The sequence below is a fragment of the Schistocerca americana genome, chromosome 6 (genome assembly GCF_021461395.2).
Source record: "Schistocerca americana isolate TAMUIC-IGC-003095 chromosome 6, iqSchAmer2.1, whole genome shotgun sequence".
In the NCBI taxonomy this organism is placed as follows: Eukaryota; Metazoa; Arthropoda; class Insecta; order Orthoptera; family Acrididae; genus Schistocerca; species Schistocerca americana.
In genome coordinates this window covers 357,906,852-357,923,692 of record NC_060124.1, presented here as the reverse complement: position 1 = coordinate 357,923,692, position 16,841 = coordinate 357,906,852, and the positions used below count along the sequence as shown (strand labels likewise).

Below are 16,841 nucleotides of genomic sequence, written 5' to 3'. Positions count from 1 at the left end.
ATTCTGTGATTGCACCTTTAGAGATGTCCATTCCTCTTCAACTGAACAGTCTGCTGTTTTATTCATTATCATAGTATCTACAGCCTCATATAACTTCAAACACATCTTGTCATTCCTCAGTATTTCAGTATCCTACTTCTTTCCACATTGATTCTTCAAGATGATTGTCTTAAATTTCAATCCACAGTTCCTCATTATGAAAATGTAATTTGGGACTATATCTGCTCCTGCACTTGCCTTACAATCCAATATCTGCTTTCTGAAGCTCTGTCTCACAGTACAGTACTCCAATTGATATCTTCCCATGTCTCCAGGTCTTTTCCAACCATAACTCCTCCTCCTGTGAATTACGAATAGTGTATTTGCTATTGCTAGCTGGTGTTTATGGCAAACTCTACTAGTCTCTTTCCTCTCTCATTCCTTCTACCAAGCCCATATTCTCCCATAATGCTGTATTCTACTCCTATCTGTTCTATGCCCTCATATACTATCTAGCACAATAAATGGTTCTTGAAATCTAACCCCTCTTGTTCTCTTCCTCTTAAATGACAAATTAGATAGTTTCTGGCCATTTGTGTGCAATATAGTGAAATGCTGATAAAAAAATTCTTATATGGTGAAGAGTGTGGTTTAATTCATGTAATTTTTTTAAAAAGGTACATATTTAGCAGCTCCTACAGATAAGCATAAAGAGAAATAATGTATGTATCATAATGAACATTATGGTTTTCACTCATCCACTGCAACTACGACATGCATACAAAACATACAATGAATGCTGCACATGCTCACAGAAATATGCATCTACAAAGAGGTAACTATCTTACAATACTCATATAGATCCTTACCAGAAGGTGGAGAAAATGGAAAGTCTGTTCCTGATATTTGATTTACACGTATAGTTGGTATGCCCTGATCTGCATCATTTGAAGGAAATGAGAAGACAGTCAGAGTACAGAAAAAATCAATCTATGGAGATAAACTAAAATATTTAGTTTCACTACAAACATAATTATCATTAATATTTTTACAAGTAGTGCTGATGATACTGGAGTTTCAAAAGACAACATACTTGAAATCTGAGTTGATTATTTTACTGATACATACTAAAATGGATAGACTGTAGCATATTTAGTAAAATGAAAGATTTATCAGTGTTAGCTTTTTCAATCTCATGGCTGAAATAGTTAAAGAAACAGTTAATAGTATAAATAAGGAAATAACTGAATAAATGTGAATGTTTATTATGTCACTCAAAAGCTGCCTCTCAAATGCAGACAGTTTAAAAGAAAATCACCTTACTTTTAGCTGACATTGTTGTCATTTAATAGCAGTATTGCTGAATTACACTTATGCAAAGTAACATGCAAACATTCTTAGTATTCATTTCATAAATAATTGTAGTAGTGACACATTTCAGTCATAAATCTCAACTGAAATGATACTACATTTTTTTATACAAATGTGTAAGTACCATTAAGAGGAACTAGAGAATGATTGCAGCTGCCCCACTCAGTTTTTCTTTATTGCATATTTTTTCCAATTGTGAGCAGCACATGAACAACGAAGGTAGAGATAAGAAAGCTTAAGCCGCATGTGTTTAAGAAATCAAATTTAATGTCAGTGAGCCATTACAAATTTGTGCTACTTTGTTAAGTTGTTAGTAGTCGTAACATTTAGCATTCCATGTGTCTGTAGGGCCCCACGCATGAGTAAATGGATCACTTTGAAATTGCCTGCAATCAACTGCTCACTTCAATCCCACCACACAAGGTTATTTAACAAGCAATTTCAGTCAGTATTTTGAACAACAATGTTGTCAAGAGGTTCTGCTATGTACAATCAACTGCTATGTTTAACAGCAGTGGTAGCTGATCTGTGTATTTCGACTTAAAAAAAAAAAGTGTTATCAATAGCATTTCTGCTGGTTTCCATTAGTCTTGTAAAAGCATGAAGGAGAAACTATATGAAATGACATTTAAGTACAGCCATAGAGTAGATGTGCAGTACACATTTAAATTAAAATGTACATTTAATATTGCCTCTTAATAACACACCTAGTTGTTTCATAAATAATAAAAAAATCAGCAGCTGGAGGCTGGTATATTGTGATTGTTACTATGAACTTCCCATGATTTTGTATTTCTACAGCACAAGATTAAAAATGCTGCTGACACCAAAACATAAGAGAATGAATGTTTTACGTTTGTATTTCTTTTTAATGTAAGTGACAACTCCCCCTTAAACTTCACCTTTTAGACTAGTTCACCCTCCTTGAATAATTATAAATTTTTATGTAAGGTTCATATGCCACATAGGCACAGTGGAAACCACTTAACCTCACTTAATATCGAAACAAATGTGTCACAGCCAAGCAATAATATTTCATTGCATTTAACTCATCAGTCTGCTTGAGAATTAAAAGCCATCAGCAACTGAGCACTGCAATCTTTGATTTGCCCACAAATTTGTGATTAGTAGACAGATTTTTCTGATCCATTGCTCATGTGTGAGGACCTTAATAAAACTAGGAAATTCTGTAGCCTTGCAATATCACATGTTTTGATACAGTATTCACTGGGATATCTGTCATGAGAAATGAATGATTCTCCTGTTGCAGAGAATATTTTCATCACTGCAAGTAAAGATCTGAATATAACTCACCTTTTCCTTGTGTGAGAAATCGTTGAGGGCATGTATCCATCTCAGATTAAAGAGAAATGTAGGTCACTGGGACATAATTTCAAATTATCCTAAATGGCATCAGTTTCTCAAAGAAGAAGTTTATTTGTTCCACATATTAGTGTGCTGTGTAACCTAGGCCAGTTAAATTTACAATACCACAAATAATTACACTTTTGGTTATGTCTCTCTAATTATATACTGTGAGTCATAGTGTTGGAACTGATTAAGATCTAAATACTACCTAATATGACATTTCACAACTCCTAGCAAGTGGCTAATTCCATTTATGCAATATTATATAGCAGCATTAAAGTAGTGGAAATACTGCACAATATATCAATTTATATTGTCAGAATATGTTTAACATCTTATAAAATTTGGCATTAATAACCATTCTGAATTTCAGCAGTACTGCAATGTTTGTTACTCATAAACATTCATGGAGAGTGTCAATTGGAATAAAAACATTTTGATTGTTAGGCAGCCTCAGTATAAAATGATGTCCAGACAGCCTGAAGAAGGCCGCTGAAAAGGTGGTCAGAATGCCAGTTGTGTACTTGCTTACTGCTTTACAATGATGCAGTTTAACACTTAAAATATTTTTATTCAAAATTTACTGTTGTTTGTTCCCTTAGTTTGTAGTTTATTCTTATCTGAAAAGTGGGTGTACCTCTTAAAATGGTTAGAAAATACTTCCAAACTATTACACAAGTCACTCAAAAAAGATTAATTACACTAAAATGTTATTAACAGTATCCATTGTCATTAAAGTGTGACAAATGTAACTGCAAAATTATCACAGCAGAAAATGTTCCCACACGTTTCAAGTTAAAAATAATGTGAGTGAGTGTTAATGCATGCTTGGATTTCACAGTACATGCAGATATAGCAATCTTAGTGTTCCCTCAGGTAAGAATTTTTAAAGACAGAATGACAATTTTAATGATTTCTTTTTATTAGTATATAATTTTTAATAAGTATAATTTACTTTTGGAACTGTACTATGGATACTAACCAAGTGTCCTGACAGTGATAACTTTGCTAAACATTCCATCTCCAAGTTCATTTTTGCCCACTACCTGGAATTCATACGTTGTGCCCGGAGTTAAGCTATTGATCGTGACCTGAGTGCTCCCAGAGGGTGTCACAGGTATTGTGTTCCAATCTGAGAAGCCAGATTCACGATACCTGTAATAAGGGATGCAGTTAACAGAGCATTTTCTTGGTATACATTTAAATGTCAAGCAGATACATACATAATAGATATTACATAATTTTAAAGCTTAAAATATAAATGTGTCTGCAGAATGTTGAATCACAAAGAATGACTGTACAGTTTGCAAGCGATAGTGAATCCAATAATCACAATTATTTTGTAGTTTCTTTTTCTCTCTCCTTGCTTGTGAATACATTGCTTTGGTTGAATACAGCATGTTGGTCTGAATAAGTAATCCTTTGATTACATACAGTTTGAAAACACAAATGAATTTTTAGGAATCCATTGTCATTAGAATGAGTCACCACACTTAATGAAAATTAGGTCTGTCTTCACTTGCTTTCAATAACTGCAAAGTAAGTCAGGAGAAGCATGTAATTGCTGTCATTTATCAAATGGAAGTTAAACTTAATTACTGCTGCATCAAATCATAGAAATATCCACTGCTTTAGAACTTGGTGGACCTCACAAAATACGAAGTTTTTACTTTTGAGATGGCCTTGTTTGCAGATTTATTAATCTGCATCTGTGCCCTGCACGCCATCTTACAGTGTGTTGTGGAGGGTGCTTCTAGCATTATCATCGATTCCCCTGTTGCCTATTCCATTTGTAAATAATGCATGGGAAGAGTACCTGTTGGTCATCCTTCATATGAGACCTAATTTTTCTAGTTTTCTGGTATGATAATTTCACAAAACACCTTTGGTGTGAAGCAGTATGCTGCGTGGCTCTTCTTGGAATACATGATCTCAGAATTTCAAGAGTAATCTCTCCATGATGCACAACATTTATCTTTTTGTGGCATCTACCACTGGAATTTGTTGACCATTGCTTAAATGTCGTCGTGCTTACTAAATTAATCCGTGGTGAAATCTGTCACTCTTCACTGGATATTCTCTACTTCTCCAATTAACCCAACCTGATATGGATTGTAGACTAATGAGAAATACTCAAGAATTGGTCAAATGATTTTTTGTAAGCAACTTCTTTAATTTCAGTATGATTCATCCCATAAATCTACTTTCTCTATAACTAACTTTATGTGGTCATTCCACTTTAGATTAGTTTGGGTGGTTACTCCTAGGTATTTTACAGTTGTTGCTGTTTACAATGATTTTTCACCATTAGTGTACCTGAACAGTAATAGAGTTCTTCACCAATTTATACACAATATGTTACATGGATTTATATTCAGAGCCAACTGCCGGACCTGCACCAATTGTTGATTGCTGATGGTCTTCCTGCATTCTGCTATAGTCTTACAGCACTGCAACATTTCTGTAGCCAACAGCATCATCTGCAAACAGCTTTTTGGAGCTTCTGACATTATCCACTAGATTAGTGCTTCCCAACCCAGGGGGTTATTACCGTCTGAGGGGTAAAATGTCATTTATGATGGTTAAAAACAAAAGGCCCCAATTGTGTTTTGTCCACAAAACTTTCTTTTTTTTTTTTTTTTAAAAAAAAGATCCTTACTACTATCATATTTTGTAAGACTGTACTACTGATTACATAAGTAACCAATATTCACATTTTTCTTTAAAATTACAGCATTAACCCATGGCATAATGATATGGAGATTACTGCTACCTCACATAGTCTACCCAATACATACACACTTTGTACTTCGCATCATGCATCTGTCCCAGTAATATAAAGACATATACATCATATATGTTTCAACATCTCATAAAAATGACTTCTATGAACTGTAGGTGAATCCCACAATAGACCAGAAATTGCTTCAGTATTCACTTCACAACAATAAATGAAATAACAGCATAACACAGCAAAAACTATTTAATGACTATTACAGCACTCTTTAGTCCTACACTGTATTATTACTGTATTATTATTATTATTATTAGTGGCATTGGTCACAAAGCACTGGCAACCTGAGGTCTTCCAACAACTGCTACTTCCGAAACAAGGAGTTCACAATTAAGCCATTCACAACAGTAGCCCTAGGTATACATTTTAATTTGGTTGAATTTAAATGGGGGTGCAAGGTGTGACTGAAGCAAATGTCACTATGGATAGGAGTGATGCAAAGGAAGCATCTTTTGTAATAAGTGTCTATCCTCAACGTTGATAGTTCACTTTCCTTTCTGAGTAGTAGTTGTAGGTATTTCTCATGATGGAATTGGACTGGTTTCATTATACTGTAAAAAGATATTATTAGAATAAGCAGTAACTAGTCAGGTACTACTGTTATAGAAGGTTGGGACTGAGCGGTGAGGGATGGGGGGGGGGGGGGGGGTGCTTACTTATATCTGATTGCAATGGGGGAGGGGGTAATGGTCTCATAAAAGCTGAGAACTGCTACACTAGATCAAGATAATGTAATACACTGTAAGACAAAAATAAAGATGCACCACAAAGGACTTATCCAAATGGGACAGAAATTGTTAGATGTGATGTACATGTAGAGACAAACAAGTGATTATAACTTCAGAAAAAAACTGATGACTTATTCGAAAGGAAGAGCTTCATAAACTGAGCACATCAGTAATGTGTTGATCCATCTCTGGCCCTTACAAAAGAAGTTATTCAGCTTCACTTTGCATTGATTGACAGAGTTGTTGGATGTCCTTCTGAGGGATATCATGCCAGATTCTGTCCAATTGGTGCATTCGATTGTACCTGCCCATAACATTCCCAATGATCTCAATTGAGAAGAGATCTGGCAACCTTAATGCCCAAGACAGAGCTTGGCAAGCATGAAGACAAGCAGTAGAAACTCTCACCAAATGTGGGTGGGCATTATCTTACTGAATGTAAGCCCCGGATGGCTTGCCACAAAGGGCAACAACACATGTTGTACAATATTGTCTAGGTACCACTGTCCTGTAGGATTCTTTGGTAACAATCAAATGGGTCCTACATGCAAAGAAATGGCACCCCTGTTTGTCAGTCTGTATGGTGTACAACAGTCAGGTTGGTATCCCATCATTGTCCGGGGCATCTCCAGACATGTCTCTGGCATGAAATCTCACCGACTGGAGTAGAATTGTCTTCAGTGATGAGTCCCACTTTGAACTGAGCCCAGATGATGAGCGAAGACATGTCTGGAGACATTCCAGACAGTGGTGGGACACCAACCTGACTGTCAACCACCGCATGGCATGACAACCAGGAGACCAGGAGTGACGGTCTGGGGTGCCATTTCTTTTCATAGCAAGGCCCTCTTGGTTGTCACCCACAGACAGTGGCACCCTAAATAACTGATTGAGATTTTAACCCATTTGCCACACAGAAAGAGTAAGTTTTGTATGAAATTATTGTAGCTATATTGGAATATTTTTGGGATATCGGCATTTTACACTTCCTAGTATTCCACTGGTTTTGGTGCTATTGACATAAACACAGGTACTGCCAAGTACCCTGCAGGCTAAAAGAAGTCACATGTTTTCCCCTAAAAACATACAATACTTCAGGCAAAGGAAGGAATGAAAAAAATCAAGAAGCCTGTAAACAAATGTAAGGAAGAAAATCAATAAAACATACATAAAATTACACTTTCAGTATGTTTAATGTAAGTTAATGATTCAACTGTTAGTTTCTTGGGAAGGTAGCACACTGCCTACCCCTCTCTCCCTCCCCCAAAAACAAAGGTTCTGGTTTTGAATTCCAGTTGAGCATACATTTTAATTTATTTTCTGTCAGTTATTTGAGAATATTTATACTTAGACAGATGATACCAAAATTATATATGGTAGACTGTACCACGGGTTCTCTGTACAACAGAACAATGGGAATGGTTGATTTGCACTGGAATGAAATATGCACTTAAAATCCACAGCATGATTAAAGTTAGATCTGTATTTTTTCAACTGATCTTCCTAGAAAAATGACCTATTTCCTAAAGTACCTAACGTTTCTTCATTTATTTCAGTTGTTTAAGTATTGAAATTAAACTATGAGCAGTAGAACTTTTTGATACTCATTTTCTGCAGATGGCTTTTTTGTATTTTTTACTGATTTTGTTGGTCTTCTTTTCTTTGCACAGTCCAATTTGACACTTCTTTTGCTTTTTTGATTTGTCTGATGCTACAGGCATTTCATCATGTCATTAGTTTTCTTGCACTGGCGCAACTCTTTGTAGTTTTCCAATGGTAAGTTCATTTACCATCTGAAGAATGAATGTCTTCCCTTCAGGTTATTTTTGGTTATCTGATTGTAAATAATTCACAGATTTATTGCGGCCAAGTCTAGGATATTGTAAAAGACATGTATCGGCCATCTCCTGCAAGCAGCCTTAGTTAAATATTTATGAATCATTTGGTCAACAAAGACCATGCCACACACTGTACCATTATAAAAGGTAACAGGTTTTGGTTTCTTCTTCCCTTCTTTGCTCACTGCTGCTTCAAGGTGAAGCATGCTGCGAATAATGCCATTCTTATTCTTCTATTCTTGGTACATTGTGAGGGTGCAGTCTGGTGTGTCAGTCTTTTCCAAGGTGATGGCGGAAGATAAGTCAGCTTCTTCACAGAAATGGGAGGCTTTTAGCAAATCTTGTTCATTGTTCCCACTACTCTTCTGCTGAAGTCTCTTGGCTAGCTGAATGGATGTGAATGAACTGCCTGTTGTCACATTCCTTTCTTTGTTTAGAACTGGGTCCATGAAGCAAGAAACAATACACTCTCACAAAGACTGGTTGACTTGTCAGACTTTTTCTTTGCAAACCATTGCAGATTTACCTTGACACATCTGAAAGTACCAAATATTTGAGTTCACCACATCTGTCAGGTTTGTCTGGCATAAACTGGCTAAATGTGCATAATTTTTGTTTGGAAGTAACTGTTCATCAACTGTAGTATTTTATCCAAGGTACTAACAGAGGAAGGAGTTTTGCACAAACTTGTTCCATACTTAAAAGATAAGAATCAACTTTTCAGCTGGAATTTAATGAGTTAAGGATGAATTCTCATCAAAGGGGAGGAATTTGATAAATTCTTTCTCTTTGAGGGTGTCCAAAGCAGCTCTTCTTCCAGGTGATGGTGTGTCAGCGACACTCCATTCCAATTCTAGCTGCCACCTACACTGCTGTGCCAGATGACTCCTGCAATTGTTGTGGAAAGAACTGAGATGTAGAGGTACCTGCTGACATAAACACTTCCTATTTTCATTATCAGTTGTCGCTGGCACAACACTGCCATTTTAATCTGGTATGACACATTCTGATTCAATACCCCAATTCTTCAGAATGTGAAAAATCTCTTCTTTAGTACGACCACAATGATGCAACCTGATTGAGAACATGCACTCACTGATGAGGTGAGTAACAACAGCAACACATGAATATGACTGATAAGTTAAGTTACAATGTCCAGTGTGGATACCTTTCTGACAATGCATACATCATTTGAGACTGTAACTGTTGACCAAAACAAGATGCAATAAAAGTACCTTTATTTATAATTTTATTTTCATAATTATAAAACAACAATATTCTTAAAAAAGCAGTTACAAAGAGGTCAACTCATTCTTCCCACTGCTCCAGATATATTTCATGAAATTTCCACAAAGTGTGGAAAATTCAGCCAATTGCCGTATACTATCAACAAAAGTAGAAGAAATTAAGAAGTTTCAAGAAATTTGGCAGGAAGATGTTAAAAATTACTTTGTTATTGTTAAATAAAAGTTGAAAGATGTGTTTTGATCTCGTTCACTATTTTAGTGTTGCAACACAATCCTGTAGAGAACTGACCAGGGTTAGCTGAAAGAAATATTAAAATAATGTATTACAGAATTGATGTTATTGAGATGTGTTTAGAATATTTTTCACATGGATTTAAATAATGGTAGTCTACTTGTTGGAACTCTTAATATCAATTGATGTCATTCAAACAGCTACTAGCTAGCCATAAGGCTGTATCTTGAAATACTGGTTGGTTTCATCTAGCAGTGTTTTGCAGGGTATGGATTCTATGTATTACAGCTCTTATAGGCTTCTAGAAGGCTGGGAGAGAGGAGTCCTGACCCCACACCCCTCCGTGCTGCATCCGAATGACACCATCAGCAGAGGATTACATTATGGCTGTCCGGTACCAAATGGCCTGATGAGCAGAATAAATGGAGCTTTATCTTCAATTGTTTACAAGGAAGAAGAATCATCACAAGTGACTAAACCTTGACCCCTGAATCCATCTGTATCTCTAATATGTTTTGATGCATCATTAATCCATATTGTTATATTAGGTTTGATGAATCCGTTCTAACTTCAGCGTCTTAGCTCCATCACTTCCTAGGCAGGCCTACATCCCTTACACCTTTGGCTATATATTGCGAAACTTTTATAGGATGTCTGTCTTGTTGCATTCTGTCTACATGTTGCTTCCATTTCTGCATATATGTTTCAATTTTCTCTGTTACTGCAAATATTTTAAGCTAATTTGTAGTATCTTCATGCCTTATTATATTTTCTAGTTTACATCTTTAAATGATCTGACGAATTTAATTTCAGACATCACTTTTTGATTTATGTCTTCCTTGTTTGCTATCCAACCCTCAGATCCACAAAGTAGACACGGAACAGCTACAGTTTTACAGAATTTCAGATGCGTTTCTTGGGTTGTATTTTTGTTTAATATTTTTTTTATTGTTCCATTCAGACCATGAAGTTTTGTGGTTTTATTCTTTATATCTTTATCATAGTCAAAAGAAATGTCACAGCCCAAGTAGATGAAATTATCTATTTGCTTGATGATTTTGTTTTCTATCACTATTTTTGACTGGGCCTCTTGTTTTCCCTCGGAATGGCATTACTTTTGTCTTTTGCAAAAACATTTTGAAATTATAATTTTGGCCAATTTGATGTAATTTAAAATATTTACTTGTAATTTTTCTTTTGAAATAGTTGTTACAGTCTGGCTGTCAGCACATAGCACTTTTTTTTATACAATAGTGCTTATCTAGTTTCATTCCTTTGTTGTTTTTTGTTTTCCAATTCCATTAATCAACATCATAGTGTTGAAAATATGTTTTTGTTTCTCACGTTAGCAGTTCTATTCTCTGTAGTAAAGGATTTGTAAATGTCTTGTTAGCAAGAGCGTACTAAAATATGCTAACATAAATATCACCACCCAGTAAGGGTTGCACAAACAGTTAGATGAAATAAAGGCATGAAAACGTACTGCTGCTTTATTGTTAACAAGATTCTCACTTTGTAATGGTATTTGCTTGATAAAGTATGTAATTTTAGACAAATTTTAGTGCTGCTGCTTGATGTGCATTTTGGCGGTTTTCACAATTTGTACGTTATATACAGTTTTCACAATTTGTAAATCATGTAGAACTGGCAAAAATGTACATTATGAAAGACATGATTGAAAAGGAGGAAAAATCTCCAGAGATCTCTTGTTCTTGAGAACTTGAATATATTGGTAACAACAGATTTGCAGCATTTCCAAGTATCAAAACCACAGCCTACATCTGGAATAGATAATTAATTAAAATTATTACATGAGTATGGCCACTATGTCTCATTAGGATTTTCAATTGAGTTTCATATAAAATGTAGAAAAAACTGATCTTGGTTTATTGCATATTATTATTTTAGCAGCATGTTTAAGGTGAAGGCGTCAGAGCCCAAGTCCTTTATTTGCAAGGAACATCAGCAGTTAATGCCAATTTGCTGTACAATTCTTTATCATAATTTTTTTTTAGGGTTAGACAGTTTTTCCGTTGATATTTGCAAGAGTTCCACACAGTATGAAATATATTTCAGTATCTTCAGTCCTGATATTCAGATGTTTACAGACATGTCAGGAAGTTAAATGAGGTCTCTCTTGACTTCCATGAAGCTTTTCATACATTTATTCACTGTGTTTTGATATAAAAATCAAAGGGTTTGATATCTGAGTAGATAAATAACTCTCAATACAGAATTAACTGACAGAAAAAGTATTACGTGGGACCTCCAAAATTATGTTATGCATGTTGCCTCACACTGAAATCACTATGCAACTAGAGTTGTGCATTATTAGAAGAGAGTACATTTTCTGGATGTCCTGCAGGCACAGTTCTGCTGTGATACCGATAACAGTCTTCTTTTTCTTGTGCCTATGCCCCACCTCCGAATAGGGCCGGCATGATTTATTAAAGGATTTGGCTTGACTAATTTAAGAGGTGGTTGGATGCACTTCCCCACCCTGTTATCCCACCAGGATGGAATATGTGAACTCCAGATGTCTGAGTGTAGTGTTATTCATGTGGAACAGAGCAAAAGTTTTCTAAATGTTTGTGAATCATGTAGCTGATGTGAGACTTTGGAACCAGCCTGGTATTCACCTAGTGGAATGTGGGAAGCTGTCTAAAAACCACATCCAGGCTGGCCGGCACACCAATCCCCATCATTAGTTCACGAGGTAGATTTGATTCAGGGCCAGGACACCTCCCCATCCTGGAAGTGGCAGTTTAACAGGCACGGCTATCCAGAAAGGTCAACAGGCGCATCAGTGTGTGGGACTGAAATGGCACAAAACTGGAAACATACTCTAAAGTTGAATTATGTGGGACAGTATGATTTTTTTGGGCAAAATGTCTAAATTGCACACAGATTCACAGCGATATTCCAGCTTTAAATGGATCACACACAATGTCTCAGCCAGGCACAGTGAAATGGTGCCAACAGTTGCAACAAAGTCATACAGACATGGGTAATTTTGATCGGGGAGGACGGCCGTCAACATCGACCAGTGACGACAATGTCCTTGCAAGCGAGGAACTAATAAGCAGCAATCACGGTTTTCCAATGATGAAGATATTTACACAGTGGTTCTTGAAAAGTTATCTGAGTGAGGATTGGATTTCAATCGTTGAAGAACTGAATGACTGATAGAACATACTGACTATTGTTTACAGAGACTTGGTGACTACGTTGAAAAATAATGTCATGTATATGTATCACTTTAATGTGTAGTGCAGCATTCAATAAAAGTTACTTCATCAGCCATACAAATGTGTACCTTACTTGCTGCAGTCCCCTCATATACTATGTTGGCTTGATGGTTTCCATCAGAAACAAACATGTCAAGTGTGATAAAGTACAGAATTGTGCAGAGAAGAGAAAATTACTATAAAAGCAAGGAAGACCTACAGGAAATCCCCACCTCATCAACAGAGAGGTAACACACCAGCAAAGATTACCAAAGTCAGTCATAGTGATCAGATATGCAGAAGTAACTAATAACAGTGACGAATCATAGAATAGTCAATGAATCTTGTATTGCAGAAGGTAAGTATCAGACTTCATCTCTATACTGTAAATTTACGAAGCATGTTTTCGAAGTATTCTATATTACTTTCTTGTTTGCCTTTCAATTACCTCCTAACGTATTTACTCAAATCCAAACCACATTTTAATAAGCTAAGCTGCACCCGAAAATGAGACTTCGGGAGGGGGGGGAGGACCCAGATCCAAGACATGAAAAATGAGACTAGAAATTAAAGTGGAAAAAGAGTTGTATGTCATACTTCAAAACAGAAACAAAGTTGGTTCATTCTAACACGAGACAAAAATCACATAGAATGTGTAGTTGGGTTCAAGTTATAAGCTCAGCAGTTGAGCTTAAGAAATGTTATTTTGTAGACTAATTTACTCTTTCATACATTTAAAACCACATAACTTGTCTGCACTGATTTTATAGTTGTAGAAGATTTAAAAACCAATATTAGAACTGAGTAACTATGCTTCATTTCTGACTGTACACTGTTCAGAATATGAACAATATGAATGTATGTGTATATTCATGATGTGTATATTCTTCCACATTTGCCATTGCCTCCCTTGAGTCTAGTAGGCAGACAGGATTTAAATGAGGTAACAGCTAACATGAAAGAATACATGTCATAATGTTTACATTAATATTATTCTTATGGCAAAGAGAGTATGTGATAGACGATTCACAAGAACCATCTCTTTTCAGTGGTAGGAAGATATAGTATCGGCCATATAGATGAAAATTGTAAACACAGGCTTCCCAATCTGCTTTCTATAGTAGAATTTTAGTGAAGACTTCAAATGTATGACTAGCAACACTTCAAATGTATGACTAGCAACACTTGCAAAATAATAATGAAAGTAAATTACAAATTAAAATAGGAAATATAAAACAAAATTTTATTAGATTTATAACAAAATTTTACGAAATGTTTAAAATGTCAATTATATAATTCTGAATCACTATTACTCATTCCTGTTGCTCAGTTCCTCATACAGAGCATCATCCTCCATACCATCTAGTGTATTCGATATTGAACATAAATGCTTGTTGCACAGTCTGATTTGGAACACACTTCCAACCATCATCAATCTAACGGCACACTTGGGACAAACTTGCACATTTTACATGTCCTGTTGGTGTAAGTTGTCTGTCATTTTGAAACCCAGTTGATGTAAATTCATTTAAGCTTGTCATTAAATGGTTTATTCAGATGTCCAGTTGTTTCAGAATTGGCATCATCTTGCCTGGAATTACTGCCAAGTTCATTTTGATTTCCAATAATTTTCATTTTACTGCAGGTGTTGCACAGCCTGCGTTCCAATACCATGTCCTCTGAAAACCTACCACTTTCCCTGCCTGTACAGTTAAAACTTCTGGAAACACTTCCAATTTTGATGAAGCCTTTTGCTTTAAAACTATGAATGGGAGTATTTTATGTCCATCTGCTGTGCAAGCAAGCATGACTGACATCCGCTGTTTCCCACTTGCTGATATAAGAATAGTCATATCTTTCCTTCTTCTGATGTCAACTGTATAATTTGATGGCATGTCAAAATATACAAGAGTTTGGTCAGCATTACCTATCCTGGTTTTCAGTGCGCTGCCTGATTATTAAGTGCTGAAATTCCACATGTTTTTCATCATAATTTTTAGCAGCTTCTGCACAACTGAAGTTCATCTCTGACGCTTTTGATTGTTTGCATTCTAGTAATTTCCTGTTCCATAATTTTTAAAATTTCAGCATTCACAGGCAGGCACTTCTGACGCTGTATCTTAGCAAACTCATTTAAAATTACTTCAAGAGCACGTAATCAGCCACATTGCTTCCCACTAAATGCTTCCCTGCTACTGAAACTTTCAAATAATTTGTCTCTCTACAATCGTCATCATATGAAGTTGCTCTCATCAGTCCTGTATCACAGACCTGCAGCATAATTAGAACTTTTTTCGGCAAAAGAAATAACTTCATTCTTGAATTTCTCACTATAATGAGAATGCTTCATTATGATTCACCAACACCAGCACTTCACAAAATTCAATGAAACAATGCAAGTATCCTAAAGACTTCTGCATTGTTGATATTTACTTCAAGAAGTTTATTTTTGTTGCTATGAATATCTGAAAGGCAGCTTACATTCGAAGATGAGTAATACTGAATTTCTATTTCCTTCATAGGCTAATGTATTAAAATTCAAGGTTGAAACTCGAAGAAAGAAAAGTACCTCTTCTTTTACGAGTGCAGAAATTTTGGTGCTAGTATTTATCATTGTGCCTGTATAGTGGTGCTTACATACGATGACAAAAGTTAGTCATGGCAGCTCCTAGTACCATTTTTCAGAACTTCCATTTGCTTTGCACTCGATTCTAAGCCACAGACAGTGTTTTGGATCCAGAAAAAAATGGAAAAAAGTACATCTTAGATTCTGGTATATACAGTCACTCTACATGGGCTGTCCATAATACTGTTCTGTTTTAAAAATCACACATTACACAGTATGGTGAGAGGCCGCAATTATGATCCAAGCAAACTATTTCCATGGCTGGGTGAAGTAATGCAGAGAACAGAACTTTGTGGTTGTTAGCGAGTCCAGATAAGATAATGACATTTGTGGTCACTGCAATTTATATACTTAGGGTTTTGTGAACTGGAAAGAGGCCTATTATTTCAGTCATGTTGTGACACTGGAAATAGCTCAATGGCTACCTGCAATTGTGGCAGATATATTGAAGTAGTTCACACCCTGAGCCAAATTATTTAAACTGGAATGTTTGCAAAAAAATTTATCTACAGTGGTTATGGAATAAGAATTTTTTCTCCTCTCCATGTTATGGGGATTTAAAATGTTATACTAACACATTTTAAAGTGTTTTAAGCTGGAACAGTGACAAAACCTGCAAAGAGGTTGCATTTTTTCATTTTTGCACCCAGTTTTCATGACTGAGATAGTTATGCCTGTAACTGCTATAGTTGTGCGAAACCGCTATTAGCGACACCATCACACATTGCTACCTCCACACAGATGTGCGAAATATACATTGCTCAAAAGAATTAAGGGAACACATGTATCAACATCCAGTATGTTAAATCTATTTTGATGCAAGTGGTACCTGCGGTCTTATTACATACTCTAACATCTTCACTATTAACGTATGCAAAAGCTACTGTCACTAGCCATCCATTGGCTGTGTTATGCATTACAGCATCAGGCAGTCCCTCAAAAGGAAGTCCTGATGTTCTCTAGTGAGGTACACAAATGGCGTTTGTCATTTTTGGATATTGTATTCAACCACGCACATGCAATGTGATATCTTAATGCAGCATAAATTGCAAGGGCAGTCTGTTTGCTACACGAAGGATGGATTTTCCCTTGTGCTGCTGCAGAAGCAAGTGTCTCTCCATTTGTCATCCATGGGTCGTGGACATGCTACAAGGAGACACATCAATACACAAGGTGAGTTGGACAAGGCTGCTAACACATCATAGCCCCATGGGAAGGCCGATACTTGGTCACCTCTGCATTGCAGCTTCGATGGCTACTGACAGAGCATGCAAGATGATCACAGGAGAGTCACTGAAGCCAACATGTCTGATAAAACTGCAAGAAACAGGTTACAAGGAAGAACCTTATGATCTAGATGTCCTGTTGCGGCATCCCGCTTGACACAACAATATCTCATAACTTGCCTTCTGATTTGCCTTTCCCATGTCA

The 16,841-nt window shown here is 36.1% G+C and overlaps 1 protein-coding gene across 1 annotated transcript in view; it reads right to left on the bottom strand.

Annotated features, from left to right (window-relative positions):
* The window catches only part of LOC124619319 (protein turtle-like), a 906,568-nt gene that overhangs the window by 57,216 nt on the left and 832,511 nt on the right, over positions 1–16,841 (bottom strand). Inside the window, exons 12-13 of the mRNA XM_047145628.1 lie at positions 3,701–3,873; positions 849–917 (exon numbers count right to left, since the gene is read on the bottom strand). Of these exons, the coding sequence (XP_047001584.1) occupies positions 849–917; positions 3,701–3,873 (242 nt within the window). The remainder of the gene's footprint in view (positions 1–848; positions 918–3,700; positions 3,874–16,841) is intronic.